This window comes from Mercenaria mercenaria, chromosome 3 (assembly GCF_021730395.1).
Source record: "Mercenaria mercenaria strain notata chromosome 3, MADL_Memer_1, whole genome shotgun sequence".
Taxonomy (NCBI): Eukaryota; Metazoa; Mollusca; class Bivalvia; order Venerida; family Veneridae; genus Mercenaria; species Mercenaria mercenaria.
In genome coordinates this window covers 21,504,649-21,528,004 of record NC_069363.1, presented here as the reverse complement: position 1 = coordinate 21,528,004, position 23,356 = coordinate 21,504,649, and the positions used below count along the sequence as shown (strand labels likewise).

The following is a 23,356-nucleotide window of genomic DNA, read 5'->3' as shown; positions in this document are numbered from 1 at the left end:
AGACGGGTAGGTGGATGATGATTATTGTGTCCATATTTTTAGGACACTTTTCAAAATAATTATTTTTTGGGAAATAAGTCTTGAGAAAATGAAAATAACTGATATTTAATACTTTCCCGACACTGGAAAACTACGGTAGGGGTTAGACTGTGATTATTATTACTATCTGTGCAGTTATTATGGAGAGCAACTTGATGATGGAGATGACAAAATTAGTGAAAGAAAAAGAAAAAATGTCTGGTGTGAAAAGGAAATTTAAGAGTAACAAAGATGAATAATCAAAAAGGAAACGTAATGTACGAGCTATGTGTTATATCTGAAATTTGCTTGTTGTACATAATACTCATTCCATAAAACGTGACAGTATTAAAAGTGTCAATTATTAGGGCGAGTGACTATACACTAAGGGCGAGTAGATTTTACTAACTACTAGTCCTGCAGGGCGAGTGGTGTGAAAAATAATTTTACACCCCTGACCGGTAGTTGTTTTTACTGAGACCCTGATATCTGTGACTTCCTATCCACATGAAATAGATGTTTTGACTAAAACCCTGATATCCATTACTTCCTATCCACATGAAATAGCTGTTTTGACTAAAACCCTGATATCCGTGACTCTGTCTAGATGAAATAGCTGTTTTGACTGAAATCTTGATATCCGTGACTTCCTATCCTCATGGAATAACTGTTTTGACTAAAACCTTGAAACAGTTATACAATAATATATGATGGAAATGATGTACAGGTTTTTAGCTCGACTATTCGAAGAATAAGTAGATCCTACTCACCACGGCGTCGGCATCGGTGTCAGCGTCGGCTTCGGCATCACACCTTGGGTTAAGTTTTTCGTACCAGTCCACATTTTGACAAAGTCTTTTGAGATAAAGCTTTGAAACTTTCAACACTTGTTAACCATCATCATGGCCAGTTATAGGCAAGAGCACATAACTCCCTCAAGGATTTTGGCTGAATTATGGACCCTTTCGACTTAGAAATCATGGTTAAGTTTTTCGTACCAGTTCATATTTTGACAAAGTCTTTTGAGATAAAGCTTTGAAACTTTCAACACTTGTTTACCATCACCATGCCCAGTTATAGGCAAGAGCACATAACTCCATCAAGGATTTTGGCTGATTTATGGCCCTTTTTGACTTAGAAATCTGGGTTAATATTTCGTACCAGTTCATATTTTGACAAAGTGTTTTGAGATAAAGCTTTGAAACTTTCAACACCTGTTTACCATCACCATGTCCAGTTATAGGCAAGAGTACATAACTTCATCAAGGATTTTGGCTGAATTATGGCCCCTTTTGACTTAGAAATCTTGGTTAAGTTTTTCGTACCAGTTCATATTTTTTGTAAAGTGTTTGACATATGGCTTTGAAACTTTTATCACTTGTTTAGTATAATAGTCTCTATCTGTAGGAAAGAGAACATAACTCTGTCATCTATTTTGGCTGAATTATGGCCCTTTTTGGACTTTGAAATTGGTTCTGTTTTCATACAAGTCCATGTTTTGTCAAAACTATTTGACATATGGCTTTTACACTTTGAACACTTGTTTATCATTATGATTTCCATCTGTAGGCAAGAGTACATAACTATTTTGACTGAATTATGGCCCTTTTTGGACTTTGAAATTGGCTCATATATTGCCATTTAGTGCAAGACTTATCGAAATCAAAGTAATACAGGAACATTGTTTGTCTAATCTATTTATTTCTTTTGTCTGAATATCCGTGGAAATATTTTGACCCCATTCTTCAATCAATTCTTCGAATAGTGGAGCGCGCTGTCATCAGACAGCTCTTGTTGTATTACTACCAATGATTTTGTGATTAAACATTGGTTCCTACCTGATATTGTAACTTACAACATAAATGAGCCACACCATGAGAAAACCAACATAGAGCATCCGCGCAGTCTGGTCAGGATCCATGCTGTTCACTTTTGAAATCTACTGCAATTAGAGAAACCGTTAGTAAACAGCATGGATCCAGACCAGACTGTGCGGATATGCAGGCTCATCTGGATCCATCTGGTCGCAAATGCACTATGTTGGTTTTCTCATGGTGCAGCACAATTAAATACTGGTAAAAGACTTATGTTGAGATGTATACACAGTTGTTCTGGCAAAAAAATGATAGTAATTGAGGATATATAAAACTGTATGTTGCCATCATAGTAATTGAGGATATGGAAAAACTGTCATAAGTTTAAACTTTGGACCAAAGAACAAGAAAAAAATGTAAGTGGTATGGCATCAATGACATATGCTGAGGAGACGATTACCTGATGTAACCTAAGTATAGTCCGCAATTTTAAAAAAGTCTGTACATTTTTCAAAACATAAAAAACTGGTTTATACCTTGTATGTATCAGGATGGAGAGAAGAAATCAGAGCAAAGTATGGAAACAGAAGATGGAGAGATGGAGGAACAAAAAACGTAAGTTTGAAAAGTCAGTTTCTTACACTTATGTTATTGAAATAGGCATCATTTTCAGGATTTCTGCATGAGCTACACAATTTCATATATCAGTTTGCATGTCTTCCCACCACACTCACTTAGTACATAGTACATTTGACCTTTATTAGCGATAGTTCAAAGACATAATTTGTTGTTCCTTTTTTTGTGTATTTATAATGTCTTGATATTTAAGAGGCTATTTTAATACTTTGTGTGTGCTACATTTTGTATAATTTACAAAATGGTAAAACATGTTCAGAGCTTATGATGATTACAAAGCATTCTCCATTTCTGCTAATAGCATTTGAATACTTACAGAGAAATTGTGAGAAGATATGCTGAAATATCAGTACTGTTGAACAAGGGCATTAAACCTATTGTAAATAAACTCGTAAAACTTGTCTCAAAGTGTCATGGATAAAGTCAGAAAGCATGTACAACGTTAAGAGAAATATGTTACAGATTCTCTGCAGACATTGCAGTCTGATAGTGGTTTTGAAGTGAAAAATCAAGTTTTGTAACATGTTTATCAAATCTGGACTACATATTTGACTGGAAATTTTAAGTCTGACTGTTATTTCAAACAGTTGAAAACTGAAGACTGATTTTCCAAATCTAAAAGTGAAGACTGGTTTTCCAAGTCTAAAAGTGAAGACTGGTTTTCCAAAGCTAAAAGTGAAGACTGGTTTTCCAAAGCTAAAGGTGAAAACTGGTTTTCCAAATCTAAAACCAACAGTGATATGTCATGTGAATTTGCATAGTATGTGCCAGTTCCACTTTCATGGTGTATGATTTGTTATTGAGAAAATCCCATTACCTGCAAATGTAGATAAAAATCTGTGTGTTACACACAGTGATATAAAGTATGTGAAAACTTGATGTTATTCTGAATTAAGCTCATTTGTTCTGCTCAGAAGAGTTAGATTTAGGAGGTATTATTAATAAAAGACGAGGTTTGATGGAGAATTTCTTTTAAATGTAGGGAAGTCCCAATAGACTACAATTTGTACAGGAAGTTTTGGTCGCTGCAAGATTACTTCAGGAAACCAGGACAGTGTTATGAGAAAAAGTTGTGGACAACATTTATGTCAGTAAGTATATTCGTAACATTGCTATTTGGGCCTTTTATTACTATTTAGTTCTGAGGCTGAGCAATACTGCACTGGCAAGACAAGGCTTTTGTGAAGTTTAAAGTTCACAAAGTCATAGAGACCTGACATGTGTTATGTACCACATATCAGCTATTTCAGTTTCCAAAGCCCTTTAGTATTTGATATAAAATTGACTTCCGGTTAATTGATTAAAAACTAATAAACACTGCATTGTCACAAATAAGTAGAGATGGTAAAACTTGTTAAATTCGTGGACACTCCTGTTGATTTATGAAAGCAGTTACCAATTACAGTTGTCCAGACATTTTCTGGTCTAGATTGCATTCTGCATGTTGGCTATTTGGTAATCAAGAAACTTCTGTTTATGCTGTAAATAAGGTATACTGGAAACATTTAAACAGTGTGATTTTATTTAATGAATTATTTCCAAATGAAGAAATTAGATTTTAAGAGCTAACCAATGTGGGACTTCCTATCACCTGGCAATACTTCCTTCTCTTATTTTTTCCGCCCTGCAGAATTCGGATGCTGTATTTGAGGCATTTGCCAGTTCCAAGCTTGATGACATGAAATCCTCTAAGAAGAAAGTAGATCAAAGGAGAAACCTGGAACCAGATGCTTTCTTTGCTAAATACCTCACCAGTGAAAAGGTGAGATACCATTCCGTAGCAGTTACTTACCATGTCCCGATAGATACCTGTTACCTTCAGCATATCAGTTTTGGTTAAATTGTTTAGTGCTTCAGGAGAAAACCAAACTTTGTAATAATAATTCAAGATATTACTTATTTTCTCCTAAGTAACTTTATCTACAATATAATCATGTAAGAGTTTTGTTAAAGTACTTTGTATATACACTGTAATATGTTTGTTATCAATGGTAATTGAGTGAAAACTATATATATATGTACTTTAATTTGTTAGGTCTCTTTGAGTTTTTAGCTAGACTATACAAAGAATAGGTAGAGTTGCACTCACCCAACCATCATTGTCGGGGTCTACAGCAGTGTCCCTGTATGGCTAAAGATATTTACATGGCCATGTTTTTATGGTCCCGAAGGGAGGCATATTAGTTTTCAACTGTCCGTCCGTTGTTCGTTCGTTCGTCCGTTACAATGTTAACTTTTTGCATGAAGGCACTTTACTCGCGAACCACTGCACCCAGGACCTTCAAACTTCACATGCTGATAGTACTTATTGAGTACACCACCCTTACTGACTTTGGGGTCAGCAGGTCAAAGGTCAAGGTCACAGGGGCCAACGTTAACTTTTTGCATAAAGGCACTTTACTCGTGAACCACTGCATCCAGGACCTTCAAACTTCACATGCTGATAGTACTTATTAAGTACACTACCTCTACTGACTTTGGGGTCACCAGGTCAAAGATCAAGGTCACAGGAGCTAACGTTAACTTTTTTCATGAAGGCACTTTACTCGCGAACCACTGCACCCAGGACCTTCAAACTTCACATGCTGATAGTACTTATTGAGTACACCACCCCTACTGACTTTGGGGTCACCAGGTCAAAGGTCACGGTCACAGGGGCCAACGTTAACTTTTTGCATGAAGGCACTTTACTCGTGAACCACTTCACCCAGGACCTTCAAACTTCACATGCTGACAGTACTTATTGAGTACACCACCCCTACTGACTTTGTGGTCACCAGGTCAAAGGTCAAGGTGCTGCAGGGGCATTTGTCACCATTAGTGACAGCTCTTGTTAAATATGAAATTTGGATCTAATATAATTTTAAGTTTTGAATGTAAGCTGATATCTCTGTATCCACTGATGGATTTAAACTTCACACTTGCTCTCTGTGATGATAGGGCATGCAGTGTCTAGGTTCTATAACTCTATTTTGTATTTTTACAAAGTTATGCTACTTTTGACTAGAGGTGCGCAGTATTACCGGTATACCGGTAACCGTGGTACCATCTTCCCATGGTACGATACCGTGGTACCATCAGGGAATACTGGTATTTTATCAACATTATCCCTGCTTTTGTTTATTCTTAATTTACACTCTCTATGAAGCCTACTGTAACAGCAAATTACATCATGCATGATTTTCCGATTTATATCTCTGGAATTCCCATGCTGCTATTATTAGTTTCCAAAAATAACCACCCAATGGTACAATTGAACATGCATGATCGTCTGTGTTATCCCCAATCAAAACCTTCAAAAACCTCCGGACTGTTTCGTATAGATAGATGACGTCATGGGCGCACTTGATTTTACTTTGAGTCTGTTAAATTCGGCGAGTCCCGACTTCTTGTTTAAATGACGATAGTTTAAAATTTCACTGTATGTATTTGCATGTATTCGAAAAGAAATATATAGTTTGGAAAAAAGTTGAGTCAATATTTATTATTTTTTGTTTGAAAACGATTTGATGAAGCCTTTATGCTATATGTAAATGTTACTGGTTGATCAAACGGGTGCACTGATCGACTTTCAAACAATCGTGACTTATACTTGGAGACAATATGGCGTCTTCCAACGAATACTTGCTGGTAAAAAATACTAAGGGTAGAACATGTATATGGGAACACTTTGCATTAAAAAAAACAAAAGAGGGATGGAATAATTGAGGAACATGTTGCTGTCTTTGTTGTTGCTCTTAATAAATTCAGTCTTTCTGAGAGTTTTTCAATATTTTTATGACCACTACCATAGCTGTAAGTCTTACGATAAAAATGGTGGTATACCGTGGTATATACCTTGGTATTTAGGAAAAAACTGTGGTATACCGCGGTATCTTTTTCAAGGCGGTACCCAGCCCTACTTTTGACATAGTATTTTTTGGTTAAATTTTGTATGTAAGCTTGTATCTCAGTATCCACTAATGGAAATCAATTATAACTTCACACCTTGTTCACTTTTATGATCTAACATGCTAGGTGCAGGTTTCTTAACTATGTTCTGCATTTGTACAAAGTTACTTCTTTTTTTGACTCAGTAATTTTTGATGATGTTTTTGTATGTAAGCTGGTATCACAGTAACCACTTGTTGGAATGGATTGAAATTTAACACTTTCGTTCACTGAATAGTCTAGTGTTGCTTCCTCCGACAGCTCTTGCTATACTGCCTATAACCTGCTGCAATAACTTTAATGTCAAGCCCTATATAACATTTGGAAACTTCATGAAAAATTTCAATGGAAGCAATATTTAATTTGTTTTTCAGTTGTTGAATCTACAGTTGAATGACAGCAATTTTAGAAGATACGTACTGATGCAATTCCTCATTATATTCCAGTATCTGGGTACTCCAGTCAAGTTTAAAGGGTAAACATTTTTATTGTATTCCAGTATTCGTATATCCCAGTCAAGTGCAAAGTGTAAACATTTGTATTGTATTGTATTTTAGTACCTAGGTACTCCAGTCAATTTTAAAAGGTAAACATGTGTATTGCATAACAGTATCTAGGTTTTCCAGTCAGGTTAAGAGGATAAATACTTGTGTTGTATTCCAGTATCTGGGCACTTCAGTCAAGTATGAAGGGTAAACATTTACTCACGCTAAAGCTGTGAGTAAATCAATTATTCTCTAATCTCAATTACCTTCAACAAGACAAAAAAGAAACAATAAAAGTAGGAATAAGGTATATAATTGGCAGCATATAAGTGTACAACTGTTCGCGAAGTAAATTCATATTTCATCAATCGATTTAATGTTCTTCGTATGGTTCCAAGCGATCTAGTATCCGGATAAAATTTGAACTGAAACGAGACTAAAAGTAAATTTAATCATGTTGTTAAGATAAATGTTTCAAGTTTGCGTAAAACACAGATGTGAATAATTAATAAAATCTCTAATTTTATCTGGTGTTTAAGATTTTATTAGAAAAGACATCACCAGAACCAAACAGATACAACCAAAATTGTAGCTTTACAACTAAGAATCGGAGTGATTTACTTAGAAAAAACAAACACACATTATATATATTCAAAACTTAACATAACCTGCATAGAATATTAAACATAAACCAAAAACAACATTTATTTTATAATAAAATAAACTAATATTCTAGACAAGTGATTTTCATGCCAGTTTGTTTCGTTGAAGCAAGCTATAACTAAAATACAAGCACCAACATACATCATGGGAGGGAGGGCGGGTACAGACTGTTTGCTGCCAATCATAAACCTCGAGTGGTGAGAACAATATCAGTTCACGCTTATATACGCCGAAATATTTCACGAAATTCACGTGACAAAGAGCGCCCAAATATACTAGCATAAACTTCAGACCAAACTATAACTGGGATAAACTACCAAGAAAAGTAATTTCGAAACGCGAATAATTTTATTTACTCACACTAAAGCTGTGAGTAAATCAATTATTCTCTAATCTCAGTTACCTTCAACAAGACAAAAAAGAAACAATAAAAGTAGGAATAAGGTATATAATTGGCAGCATATCGAGATAACAAAGAGAGAAAATGCTAACAGTCTTCTGTATCAAAGTTATTGACGCAGTAAATGGAAAACAAAGAAATACTTACTAACGATACTTAATTACCGTGGTTACCTTGTACATTAATATGCCACTTCTATGACGGACCATCAGATCACCAAAGCCCAATCGTCTCAAACCCATTTCAGCAGGAATACATTGCTTGCAGAAAACATCATGCAGCATTCCGCTGCTTGCAGAGCACATAACGCAGCATTCCGCTGCTTGCAGATTACTTAATACAGCATTCCGCTGCTTGCAGAGCACATTACGCAGCATTCCGCTGCTTGCAGATTACTTAATGCAGCATTCCGCTGCTTGCAGAGCACACAACGCAGCATTCCGCTGCTTGCAGAACACATAACGCAGCATTCCTCTGCTTGCAGATTACTTAATGCAGCATTCCGCTGCTTGCAGAGCACATAAAGCAAAACATTACGCAGCATTCCGCTGCTTACAAAAAACATAACGCAGCATTCCACTGCTTGCAGATAACCTAACGCAGCCTTCCATTGCAAGAAAACATATAACGCAGCATTCCCCTGCATGTAAATAACCTAACACAGCATTAATATCACATAACACAGCATTCCACTGCTTGAAGATAACCTAACACAGCATTCCGCTGCATGCAGATAACATAACACTGCAGGAGGAGCACATAAAGCAGCATTCCACTGTTTGCAAATAATCTAACGTAGCATTCGACTGCAAGAAGAACACCTAACGCAGCATTCCACTGCTTGAAAATAACCTAACAGCATTCCACTGCAAAAAGAACACATAACGCAGCATTCCGCTGCTTGAAAATAACCTAACACAGCATTCCACTGCAAAAAGAACACATAACGCAGCATTCCACTGTTTGAAAATAACCTAACACAGCATTCCACTGCAAAAAGAACACATAACGCAGCATTCCGCTGCTTGAAAATAACCTAACACAGCATTCACCTGCAAGAAAAACACATAGTGCAGATTGCACTACTTGAAAATAACCTAACGCAGTATTCCTCTTCAAAAGGAGCACATAAATCAGCATTCCACTTCTTAAAATAACCTAACGCAGCTTTCCTGCAAGAAGAACACATAACGCAACATTCCACTGCTTGAAAATAACATAACGCAGCATTCCGCTGCTTGAAAATAACATAACGCAACATTCCACTGCTTGAAAATAACCTAACGCAGTATTCCACTGCAAGAAGAACACATAACGCATAACGCAGCATTCCGCTGCTTGAAAATAACATAACTCAGCATTCCGCTGCTTGAAAATAACATAACGCAACATTCCACTGCTTGAAAATAACCTAACGCAGCATTCCACTGCAAGAAGAACACATAACGCAGCATTCCGCTGCTTGAAAATAACATAACGCAGCATTCCACTGCTTGAAAATAACCTAACGCAGCATTCCACTGCAAGAAGAACACATAACGCAGCATTCTGCTGCTTGAAAATAACATAACGCAGCATTCCACTGCTTCAAAATAACTTAACGCAGCATTTCGCTGCTTGAAAATAACATAACACAGCATTCCACTGCTTGAAAATAACATAATGCAGCATTCGACTGCAAGATGAACACATAACGCAACATTCCACTGCTTGAAAATAACCTAACGGAGTATTCCACTGCAAGAAGAACACATAACACATCATACCGCTGCTTGCAGATAAACAAACACAGCATTCAACTGCAAAAACAGCACAAAACGCAGTAATCCGCTGCTTGCAGATAACATAACGCAGCATTCCACTGCAAGAACAGCACATAACGCAGCATTCCTCTGCAAGAAGAACACATAACGCAGCAATCCGCTTCCTGAAGATAACCTAATGCAGTATTCCACTGCAAGAAAAGCACAAAAAGCAGCATTCTGCTGCTGGCACATAACCTAATGCGGCATTCCGCTACCAGCAACTGTAAGTTAAGCAATATAGATAATTCTGTTACATGTAAAACACTAAGTACAGTATTCCGATGTAAATAAAACCCAGTGTGACATTACTATATTTATTTAACCTCAAGTTATTAGTCTCAAGCACCTTTAAAGAGTGTAACATATAGAAAAACAAAATGCACGTAATAAATTCAACCTGGTATGTTTAAAAGTCTTAATTATGAGTGACAAAAAGACGATCTTTCAAAGAGTCTTTCACATAGCCATCTCTTGATGACACATTTCCACCTGCCATGCCTCTGCCACAACCTCTCACAATTACTTCTGTTAGCAACCATAGTATCAGCCCCCGACCGAAAAGAATGAAGTCCAAACATCTAAGTGAAGTTTTTGTTTTAAACCAAGATGAACAGAAGAATAAGAAAGCGGCTGTCTGAATCACTTCGCAAAACATACGTTTATTAAGCTTTTTCTTGAAAATGTCTGAACGAAAAATATATTCTGAAGAAATGATATAAGTTGTGTTTGTATATATCTATCAAGTTAACGACAAAGCAGGAGGAATGTCTGGTATACGTTTCCGTCCCTAAGAACAACAGTGTCTGATTTTCAATAACTATATCTAATAATGAAATTCTGAAATCTTGAAATCCTTAGTGATTCATTGATTCTTAAAATACCGGAAAATGAAAAAAAATATATATATATATAAATAAATAAACAATATAATCTAAAATCAGATAGGGAACTGCTCTCAGAAGGGAAATGTTCAATAAACTGTTTCATAATATTAGAATTATTTACCACTGGTCTGGCAGTTATTCTTTTACAGTCATTTAAACAGTTTCAAACAATCATCGTTACAAGGATTTTGTACATTTGACAGAACGTATGACCAATTAATAGAGTAGAAAACCATGTTTAACTTTGACTTACTGCAACAGCTATCACTTATAGACACAAAGTACAATGCCACAGTGAATGGCAAACCAGGTAACGTCACTTTCTCACACCAGTCACGGAACTTCTTAAATTCAAAAGATGTAAACGGTTCTTTGCCTCCAACAAGCAAACAGTTACGGTGAAATCATATCTGCTCATCTTTTAACAGTTTCTCATCTTCTGTGTGTATTAAACAAATCTGCAAACAAATGTCAGTATTTCAATTAGATATACACTGTCACCAGTCAGGGGTGTAACTGTTTTAAGTTATGTAACCTATTTCAGTTACTTTTTCAAGCATTTTATAACCTGTATTAGTTATAAAATATGGATAACCCAGGTAAGTTATTCAAAAAAAGCCTTTTTGCTGTTCTCACAAATTGACCTTTAAAGTGTAATTAGTAGCAAATGGTGGTTAATCAAATTCTCTTTTAGTTTGATCATGGCCTGATGAGCATAATGGAATGTTAAGAGTTTTATAGCTTTAAAACCATTTGCGTAAGACTTTATCAGCCTTGCGTAAAAAAATTTACTTCATAACTGGAAAGATAAAAGACCAAGGATTCAGGAAATGATTGTATTAGTCACATTCAAAATAAGGATTTGGCACAGGAGGGCTTTGTAATATTTTATGATAACTGAAACAAGTTATGAAAGTGAACGCAATATCTCAAATGGGTTATGAAATATGATAACTTAAAACAGTTACACCCCTGACTGGTCACAGACACAGATAAGTGAAACTAAATTGTCGGTAAAAAGCTATACATAGCTTATGTTAACTTGTTAAAATATCTCCGACAATAAATAAATTTTGATTTGATTTGATTTGTCACTCTTTATAACGATGTTTATGTAACTGTAAAAACTGCATACCACTAGTGATACACCTGTACAAATGGATTAATCTATTATCAACAGCGGGTAAATATTGCATGTAATGTAAGAATCACACATAGATCTACTGTCTCTTTAAATTAAATTTATAATTTGTAACAGACCATTATAACACGTTTAATATAAATGTTCAGTAACGTCTCTATATACACACCAATAGTATTTCAACCATTGTTTACACAAGGATGATACATAAATTTTAATTGGTATTTCATCTGCTAAAATGAAATCATCTAAAATTTCCACGGTACTTAACAAGGGGGAGATCTCAAACTAGACTTTAACTGTCAAACTGTCAAAAATCCTTGCCACACTGTTTTAAAACTTTACTGTACCAAATATAGAATTCTTGTAATACCCATGTATATGTTTCTGGTTAATCAATGATTAAAACCTTTTGAAAACAAAAAGTGCGCAAAACGCAGGTCGGGGGTGGGGGTGGGGGGTGGGGCGGAGGGGGTGTTAGATGGCCAGTAAGGAGCCACCAATGTAACTCTAGCTTTACAAAACAAGAAGAAATTTAAACACTTGAGTATAAGAAATACCGGCGGAACTTACCAATCGTTTTCAATTTTCCAAGAAACGGGACAAGCGTCGAAAGCCTCCGTGTCTGAGGTCCTAAATCATGAATTGCGTAGAGGCAACTTTTTATTGTACTCACTAATAAAACAGTCCATACAATTCACTAACATTATAAAAATAAACTACTCTGTTTAAAATACACTAAAATCTAGGATCAAACTTTTCTTTTAAGATGAATCTCCACAGACAAAGGACTCCCATTTTAAGGTCTTTTTGACAAAATCTTTAACAGCAGAAAAATAAAATCACTAAATTTTCTAGATCAGACCTGTTATTCTTTAAAAAACAAATGACGGCGGCTTTTCTGATAAAAAGAGTAACATATCCATAGTGAATTACAGAAAGGTTATTGTATGGGCATTAATTCCAAATTTTTGAAATACTGTTATCAGTCTGCCTTTCACTGAGTTTTCTGCTACGGAAACACAAAGTTAGATTTGCAGAAATTCGCTTGGCATTTAACGTCTGCATAAAATGAATAAAAGCAATACTTATCATCTTCTCAATGATGGTGACTTTCGTGAGTGGCTTTGCTACTGTGGATTCTAGCTTGTCGAGCGATCGTCCCACGTTACCATACGTATAGCAGACGATATATCTAGTTCCGGTTTGTAATCCTGCCATCGGAGCTCTGGCTGCACCTGTGCACCGAAAGCTTCGAAAAGACTAAGAGAACATTCCAGTTAGCATTTTAAACTTATATGAACACAACGAACCCTATATTAAAAGAATAAATACTTATTTTAGTCCAATATCAGGAGTATGTGATAAATCCGCCGTAACATAGTCTTATTTGTTTACGATTAATAACAAAATGCTTGATCTCTGCTCTAAACTATAAACCTGTGTAATAAATGTTCTCATGAATTTAACGTGCAGATTAACGGACTTGTGTTTATATAACATCGATGGTAAAGCATACATTGTGGTAATCAGGGGCGATTTCAACATTATGAAAATAAATTCAAATGACTTACAGCAATGTCCACATGTCCAAAACTACTGACAGACGATTGTGTCTGATTCTTTCAAAACTTCTCGAGCCTACCCTAACTCTTTCTTCAGCTCTTTGGATCTTTATGTCGTCATCGAAATCGCCAGCAACCTTCCTTTTTCCTGTCGTATACTGCAGCTCACTCTGTGAATCTTCTCTAAAATCCCACTTCTCATGTTTCTATTCATAGAATTATTCATCGAAGAAGTCATTCAGGTCCCATAACGAATCCTTGTTTGTATTTTCTGAATCGTTCATACTGAATTACAGACTGTTTGCTGCCAATCATAAACCTCGAGTGGTGAGAACAATATCAGTTCACGCTTATGTACGCCGAAATATTTCACGAAATTCACGTGACAAAGAGCGCCCAAATATACTAGCATAAACTTCAGACCAAACTATATTGGGATAAACTACCAAGAAAAGTAATTTCAAAACGCGAATAATTTTATTTATGTTGTATTCCAGTATCTGGATGCTTCAGTCAAGTATGAAGGGTAAACATTTATGTTGTATTCCAGTATCTGGGCACTTTAGTCAAGTATGAAGGGTAAACATTTATGTTGTATTCCAGTATCTGGATATTCAAGGTAAATGTCAGTATCTAGGCACTCAGATCAAGTCTAAAAGGTAGACATTACTGTTGTATTCCAGTAACTAGATACTCCAGGTAGTCATTAGAATAATATTCCAGAATTTTATTTTTTGTTTTCAGTCAGGCTCATACACTGAGTGATGAGCAAAGTAACTGGATAAAGTCATCCACAGAGAAAATATATCAGTTGATTAAAGAGACACCACCTGATGGTGAAAAGTTTGCAAAGACAGTGGAACATATTCTAGAGAGGGAGGAACACTGGAACAGGTGGAAAAATGATGGCTGTCCTGACTTTGAGAGAAAACCTGCAGATGACACAAAGAAACAACAAAGAAGGTTAAAGTGTTCATATATATATTGGATTGAAGCAACATTTCTCCAGGAATATATAAATTTTGATTTGATTTTGTTGGGTTTCACATCTAATTTTACATTACATGACACATGAGCGCTGGTTAATTGGCTTCAGGTCATAAGCAGGACCATTGAATGAATAACTTCGCGTGTTGATGTTCACATCTACAGCAGACGGCAATTGAGCGAATACAAACACGTGCAGCTTTTCGCACCTGCATTTGGCAGACGGTTGATGTCCACCCGAGATAACCAATGTCAAAATAGAGTAAATTTCAAAGTCTGGGATTGAAAATTTAGTCGAGATATCGAAAAAATCAAAATATCCAAATCGAGGTATCCGTAGTTGATTTATATGAAATAAAAAGGTAAAAAATTGGGACTGGGAAAATCCACTCGAAATAACCGAAGTCAAGAAAACGGTTTTGGACTGTATGTTATTATATGTAAATTACAATTTCTGTTTCTCAACAACAAAATAATCTGTAACAAAACAGTTAGTTTTTTTTCTCTATTTCTACATGCAGTAAAAAATTTACATCTTTAAAATTGTCTGTATCATTTGTAAAGGAAACCCAATACCAAGTCTACCACACTATAAAAGTCTCAGTTTAGACAAACCTTAGATGGTCACATTAGTGGGGTTCTACTGTACTGCCCTAAAACTGAAATTACAGTGTTATCACTGCTTTTTCACTGTAAAAACTATTGACAGAGGTCCTACAATAAGATTTCCTTATTATTTTAGTTGGCTGTAGAATCTATATTTTGTTCAGCTATCCTTGTAGTCTTGATATTAGGTTGATAGTTTGCAAACTTACCTTACTCAAATCAAAATTGTCATTTTTGTCCATTATGTTTTACCTAAAAGCATGCTTATGATCATGTTGCAAGTTTTCATATCTATTTTTCAAGCCAGTCATTTTTGTTTACTGTAAAAAAAATTTCTGTGCATAGTGTCTGAAACATCATTATGTCTCCTACATGTAGTAGGGGAGACATATCGATTTATTGCTGTCTATCCGCCAGTCTGTCTGTCTGTATGTCACAACGTTTGTTCACGCAACTCCTTTGACACCATAAAGCATATCTTTTTTTTGGTTGGTTTAAAACACATTTTGGGTCATATGTGACTTTCCCCTTTTCGTCCCATTCCGTATTATTTTATCCCGTCATCCTGTTAGTCCTCCGCATTAGTGTCACACCAAACTACTACACTTAAGGGATTTTAAATTAGTTGTGCACTAACATGGGTTTCCCTCATGATTTCAGCAGTGTCAATGCGCAATAATTGGACCACTTCAAAGTAAGGCCAACCAATGATGTCGTTGTCGGAACAGATCAATGATTTTCCCCGGGTCAAACAAATTCACCGCCCGCATACTGAAGCGATTTTTTTTGATTACCGTTGGACAATGATTCATGATAAAGATGCTGTTTTGTGCGCTAAATTCGGAATCCATAGCTCAACAGTCATGACACAATGAGGTCAAAAGGTCAAAATGGTGTGTTCTTTGTTTAAACCTGTGCTGGGCCACACATCTCATCCGTATGAAGTAGATTTAATTATTCATACCTGGACAAACGACTTGTTACTTGTAGAGACGTGACGGTCCATGGGCAATAAAATTTGGATACTTAAACAAGAAATATTGGAGATAAAGGTTCAACAATTTTTTTCACTGTGTATTAAATATCTTAGCCATCTATGAAGCCGGATTTTAAAAGATTTTGGCACAGATTACTGATCATCACATTATGTCTGCCAACTTTCAGACCCCTAGCTTCAATAGGTCAATATTCTACAAAATGCAGTCAAATTTTTAAAAAGTTAGCTTTAAAGGTTGTGTAGTTTACGTCGTCCCATAATCCTGATTTGTATTAATGGCTGTGAATTATTTTAAGCAAGATCATGAAAAACGACCTTCCATCTCAAATTCTCCAGACCCATACCTCAAGAGTGGCCAATTGGGGATCAATTTGTCACGTTGTTTCTTTTTCCTGTACCTCACCAAAACTTAGCAATTATTGTAAGGAATTATTCCATATTCTGGCATCAACATGTTTCCCAATGATGGCACATTGGGCATGGCAACCACCCTACCCTACTTTTGAGTCAAAGGGTCACAACTCATTGAGATCTAACGGTCAAGAGGATTTTTAATCCTGTCCGTTTTTCTAATAATTCTCATTGCAAAGCAGGGCTTTAGATATCATGAGAATATTCATAATGAAAAATGTCATGGCAACACCATCCCTAGTAATATCATACAATATTTAAACAAAAGTGATTCAGATAAGTTTTAGCAAAATTTTTCAAAACCATGTATTGTAGTCTTACCGAAAGTTCACTTGAGGTCACCTGTTTTTAGAATACATCCTTTGTTTTACTAAAAAATATTTTCATGTATATTCATAAATGGCAAAAAGAAAAATCCGGCTCGCTTTTCTGTGTACGCTGCAAATGTTCGCTCCTCCCATTTTTTGTGAAATTTTGACCTATTAATCACTGGTATGGTTTTGTGTGGATTCATAATTAGATAATGTTTTTTTTTTTTTTGTTTTTTTTGGAAGATTAATTTCCCTTGTTGTTACGTAAATTAACTTACTGATAACATTTTTTAATACAGCCAAAAAATTCAATATGAAAACAACTGTGGGTTTTATATATGCACATTTTAATCCAAGTGTGTTGTTATAATGTTATAACATATTGTATATGTAGTACAATATTGTTTATACATCATTGACAGATATCAGTTCATTATGTTATACTGCAGTAGAAAAAATTAGGTGCCTTCCAGTAGGGGACTTTGTATTGCATGGCAATACTTCATTCACTTGTTTGTTTTTTTTTTTTGGTTGGGTTTAACGTCGCACCGACACATTTTAGGTCATATGTTGACTTTCCAGCTTTGATGGTGGAGGAAGACCCCAGGTGCCCCTCCGTGTATTATTTTATCACGAACGGGCACCTGGGTAGAACCACCGACCTATAAAGCATGTCTACACCAAACTACTACAACTTAAGTGTGACTGTTGGTAAGCTTAGTTGTGCATATCATTGGGATTTTCCGGTTCAGTGATTTTCAGCAGAGTAATGGCCCTTGATTTTGTCAATTTTTTTTATATTTTGGCCACTTCTCTTATATTAGGCCATACCAGATTGATTTGTCGTTCGTCGGAACTACCGCATCAATGATTTCATTCCCGAGAAAAAGAAAAAAAAATTCACCCGCCTGCACGTACATAAAAATCGCCGATTTTTTTTCTTTTTCTGATTACGCGGTCCGGAATGATAACGGTAAACAGGTTTTATCGCTGTTTTGATGCGTCAAAGTGAAATTGATCGGAATCCATGCATTCGTAATACATGTAGCTGATGACACAAACTCAAAAAGTCAGAAATTATGGTGTTGTTCATCATTTGTTTTAAATCTGAAGTGTCTGTGCTGGTGCCACACATGGCCTTCGATGTGCCGGTAGGTGATGAAGTAGGCACGTTCTACGATTATTCAAATAACACAGTGAAAAGAACAAAACCCGACTTTTAACTTGTAAGACGTGCACGGCCACGGGGATTCAAATTGAAAATATTTGGATTAAACATAGAAATATTGTTCAGATAAAGTTTTCAAACCATTTGTTATCAGTGTGTTTAGTTAAATATTTTAGATCTAGAGCCAAAGCCAGTGCTTTCTTGAAAAAGAAGTTTGTTCACAGATCCTGACTGATCCATCACATTAATTGTCTCGGGCCCAAATCGTTTTGAACGTAACTTCTTTAGTACGGCAGTCAGATATTCTATCAAAATGCATATATTCATTTTTAAAAAATGTTTAGCTTTTCAAATAAGTTGTGTAGATATAAAAAATAATTTCTGTCGTAACCCCAATTTTCCCTGTTTGTATATTAATTGGCTGTGAATTGATTGAAAGCAAGAATCTGAAAAAACAGACCTTCCCAACTCAAAATTTCTTGGTCAATCAAAGCACAACAAATAACACTTTTAAAGAGTGGCCATATTGGGATCATTTTTTGTCCGTCTGTTATCATTTTTCACTGAAATGAACCTCTACCACAAAAACTTAAGCTAAGATTATCTGTTAAGAAATTATTCCAGTGGATTCGAGCAATGTCGAAGCATTTGTGTGCCCAACTCCGTTTGGTCTCATTGGTCAAGTGGTTTATTACTTTCCCCTCACCTCTACCGTTTGGAGTTTCACAAGGGGCACAAAGTTGCTCATGTGTCAAAGCCATCTAACTGGGTTTCAGAAGATATGTTAATCCACTTGGGTGCCTGTTTTGTCTTAAATATTCCTCATCCTCTGTCGTTAAATGGGCACGCCTTCAGATTAATGTAGAACAATCAAAATTAAAAATAAGACACTCATCCCTCAGTAATTATTAATACAAAATAAAAAAAAAGTGATTCAGTGAGTTTTAGCAAGAATTTATTTGCAAAACCATTCATGTAGTCTTTAAAACATACAGAAAAGCTATCTACTGTGTTAGTCACACTGTAAATGTTTAAGTTCTTTGTTATTCTTAAAGAAATGTTAACTTCATGTATAATCATAACTGCAAAAAAAAAAAAAATACCCGCTCGCTCCATGTAAAAGCTACCCGCCTCTGAAAAAATCAAAATTGAGAAAAAAAAAAAAAAAAAAGATTTCGCTCGCCCGCTCCCATTTTTTTTGAAAATTTTCCAAAGAACTATTAATCAATTTGGTATGGCCTTATTGTGTGGAATTCCATCAAACCATTCAGGAGTAGTCAGTGCCAAGTCACGTTTTGCATAATTTTGGCATATTCTGGTTCAGTGAATTTTAGTGGAGTTATGGCCCTTGATTTGTGGTATTTTCCTTGTATGCACAACTGCTCCAATACCACCAGGAGGAACTACCATACAAAATTTCACAAAAGTGATCATAAACAAGCCTAGTTGTGTGTACCATCCTCATGGTCTGGTTTGATGATTTTCAGTAGAGTTATGGCCTTTGATTCACATATGATATTTTTGCCAGTTTTCTTATATAATAGGGGGAATCCACCAAACCTTACAGGAGTGATCAATGCCGAGTCTTATTAAACATATTATCGGTATGTTTTCATTTCAGTGATTTTCAATCTAGTTAAGGCCCTTTATTTGCTAAATTTATGAAATTTTGACAACTTCTAAAATACACTGTTGGGCAAATTTCCGCCAAACCTTACAGGAGTTATCAGTGCTAAGCCTAATTGTGCAGATCATTTGTATGTTCAGGTTCAGTTATTTTCAGCAGAGTTATTGCCCTTGATTTGTCATATTTTACACAGTCTTTACACTATTTGCTGTATACAATAAGGCTGAATTTCACCAAACTTCACAAATGAAGCATAGTTGTGCATATCATCGCATTGTTTTGATTTAATGGTTTTCATTGGAGTGTGACATGACCCTTGGTTTGTCAAATTCATTGATACCTGTGCTACTTCTCCATACTAGTAGTTGGAATTCCAACAAATTTCAGAGGTGTTACCGCTGTCAAACCTAGTGTCATTTGAATGTTATGGTTCAGTGATTTTCCCTGGATTTACGGCCCTTATTTTGAGGCATTTACAATTTCTGTGTAAAGTGGTGGGAGACATACATTTTTTGTGAAAAGCAATCTCTGGTTTAATTATTAGATGAATAAAATGATGATCTGACACTTATTATAGAGCAAAGAGACGACGTATAGGAGATGATTTACAGGCAAGTGGTGGCAAGGTCATTAAAATGGGTCACCCAGAATTGACAAGACTTTGGAATCTTAACCCAAACAATATGGATGCATGTAAATCAGACGACAGGTGAGTGGTTTGTTTAATGTATTCGAAGAAGAGGGGTTATATTGTTTTGCATATTGTCTACCTGTCCTTGGGTATGTAGACCATTTTGTTTCTAATCAATAGATGACCCCTATTGTCTTTGGGGTCAGTAGTCAAAGGCCACAGTTACAATGACTTTGAGACTGAAAAGTATTTTCACTCGGTAATTAAAGAACTTTTCTGACCACATTCATTAAGTTTCATAGGATAGTTGCTTGTGGTCAGTAGATGACCCATAGTGTTTTGGATATCATTGGGTTAAACGTCCAGGTCAGAGACTGAAAAAGTTTTCTACTCAGTAACTGAAGAATGCTATGCCCTTAGTGTTTGAACTTGTTAGGATGACTGCCTGTAGTCAGTAGATGATTTCTATTAGTTTTCTAGGATCAGTAGTTTAAGGTCAGGGTCACAGTGACCTGGAGACTTAAAATGGTTTCAGCTCAATAACTGAAAAACCCCTAGGCCTACTGTCTCCAAACTCAATAGGATGATTACCTGTGATCAGAAGATGACTGTGTTTTTGTGGTCAGTTGATCAATGGTCAAAGTTACAATGACCTTGAGAATGAAAATAACTAATGAACTTGTTAGCTTTCAAATGTCAAACTGCATAGAATAATTGCCTGTAGTCAGATGACCACTATTGTTTTTGGGGTCAGTAGTTCAAAGGTCATTGTTACCGTGACCTCAAGATGGGAAATGGGTTCTGATTATTATCTGGAGAATAGTTGGGCCTTTGGGCTTAAAACTTAAGTAAATGACCTCAGCTGTTGTTGAAGTCATTAGTTTAAAGATCAAAGTCACATCATGCAAAATTACAAACACAGTTTCCTTAAACAGGACATCATGAAGGGCATAGAGTCAAGTTACCTATGCTCGGCCATTTTCATTACATTATTGCTAATATTGTTATCCCCCGACGAAAGTCGGAGGGATATAGTTTTGGCGTTGTCCGTACGTCCGTCTTTCCGTCCGTCTATCCGTCCGTCCGTCCGGAGCCATATCTAGGAAATGGTTGGGAATATTTATTTAAAACTTCATATACTTGTTCACCACTATGAGTTCTTGCGGCCCGTCAAGTTTCAGTCAGATTGCCCAAGTAACACTAGAGTTATGGCCCTTAGAAGTTTGTAGTGTTAACTATATAGGATACTATAAATATGGCAATTTCTGCATCATAACTTTTGATATATTTGACCTTGAACTATGAAACTTTAACAGAATTTAGAGCACTATAATGTGGTTGTGCACACACAATTTCATATGGATTTCTTTTGTAACTGCAGAGCTATTGCCCTTTAATTGTCTAAAAATCCACATATTTGTACATAACAAACTTGCCATTTGGCAGAATTTCATTTCTTTCATTCTTTTCTGTGAACATTTATTATAAATGTGAAGTTGCGCACCCACACCTGGTCGCCCACTTGCCTTGGTCACCCGGGGTGACCCTGGGGTCAAAATTGACCCCGCCCCAGGGGTCACTTGATTTTACATAGGAAAATCTTTAAAAATCTTCTTCTCAAAAACCAGAATCCCTAGAGCTTAGATATTTCACTTGTAGCATTGCCTAGTGGACCTCTTCTAAAGTTTTTCAAATCATGACCCCGGGGTCAAAATTGACCCCGCCCCATGGGTCACTTGATTTTACGTAGGAAAATCTTCAAAAATTTTCTAAAAATAAACCAGAAGGCCTAGAGCTTAGATATTTCACATGTAGCATAACCTAGTAGACCTCAACAAAATTTTTTCAAATCATGACCCCAGGGTCAAAATTGACCCTGCCCCAAGGGTCACTTGATTTTACATAGGAAAATCTTCAAAAAATTTCTAAAAATAAAACAAAAGGCCTAGAGCTAAGATATTTCATATGTAGCATTGCCTAGTGGACCTCTCCAAAAATTTTTCAAATCATGACCCCAGGTTCAAAATTGACCCTGCCCCAGGGGTCACTTGATTTTACATAGGAAAATCTTCAAAAATTTTCTAAAAATAAACCAGAAGGCCTAGATCTTAGGTATTTGACATGTAGCATTGCCTAATAGACTTCTACAAAATTTGTTCAAATCATGACCCCCAGGGTCAAAATGACCCCGCCCCATGGGGTTACTTGATTGTACATAGAAAAATCTTCAAAATTTTCTAAAGATAAACCAGAAGGCCTAGAGCTTAGATATTTCACATGTAGCATTGCCTGGTGGACCTCTACAAAATTGGTTCAAATCGTGACCCCTGGGGTCAAAATTGACCCCGCCCCAGGGGTCACTTGATTTTACTTAGGAAAATCATTAAAAATTTTCTTAAAATAAACCAGAAGGCCAAGAGCTTAGATATTTCACATGTAGCATTGCCTAGTGGACCTCTACAAAATTTGTTCAAATCATGACCCCAGGGTCAAAATTGACCCTGCTCCAGGGGTCACTTGATTTTACATAGGAAAGTCTTCAAAAAATTTCTAAAAATAAACTAGAAGGCCTAGATCCTAGATATTTGACATGTAGCATTGCCTAGTAGACTTCTACAAAATTTATTCAAATCATGACCCCCAGGGTCAAATTGACCCCGCCCCATGGGGTTACTTGATTGTACATAGAAAAATCTTCAAAATTTTCTTAAAATAAACCAGAAGGCCTACAGCTTAGATATTTGACATGTAGCATTGCCTAGTGGACCTCTACAAAATTGGTTCAAATCTTAACCCCCCAGGGTCAAATTGACCCAGCCCCAGGGGTTACTTCATAAATTTGCTAAAAATAAACCAGAAGGCCTAGATCTTAGATATTTGATATGTAACATTTCCTAATAGACTTCTACAAACTTTGTTCAAATCATGACCCCCGGGGTAAAATTGGCCCCGCCCCAGGGGTTACTTGATTGTACATTGGAAAATCTTCCAAAAAATTTCTAAAAATCATCAGTTTGACATTAGTAACATGTAGCTCATATTACTCTGATGAGCAATCCAGGGTCATCATGACCCTCTTGTTTTTCATTTTTAATTTTCCATCAATATTTATCATCAACATGTGAAATTTTGTTTCCTCTCCGGTTCCCCCACAACCTTAAAAAATAAATATATATACATATATATATTTCCATTCCTTTTTTTTTTTTTTTTTTTTTTTTAATGTTCAAACCTTCAACATGTTAAGTTGTGACTGCACAAGCCTTGCCCTCAGTCA

General features: G+C 36.0%; 1 protein-coding gene across 2 annotated transcripts in view; it reads left to right on the top strand.

The window, feature by feature from the left end:
* Nucleotides 1–23,356, top strand: part of LOC123525293 (THO complex subunit 1-like) — a 101,425-nt gene that overhangs the window by 29,257 nt on the left and 48,812 nt on the right. For both annotated transcript variants that reach the window (XM_053537978.1, XM_045304229.2), the window contains exons 9-14: nt 2,383–2,447; nt 3,451–3,559; nt 4,099–4,230; nt 6,773–6,873; nt 14,086–14,304; nt 20,026–20,157. In XM_053537978.1, coding sequence (XP_053393953.1) covers nt 2,383–2,447; nt 3,451–3,559; nt 4,099–4,230; nt 6,773–6,873; nt 14,086–14,304; nt 20,026–20,157 — 758 coding nt within the window. The remainder of the gene's footprint in view (nt 1–2,382; nt 2,448–3,450; nt 3,560–4,098; nt 4,231–6,772; nt 6,874–14,085; nt 14,305–20,025; nt 20,158–23,356) is intronic.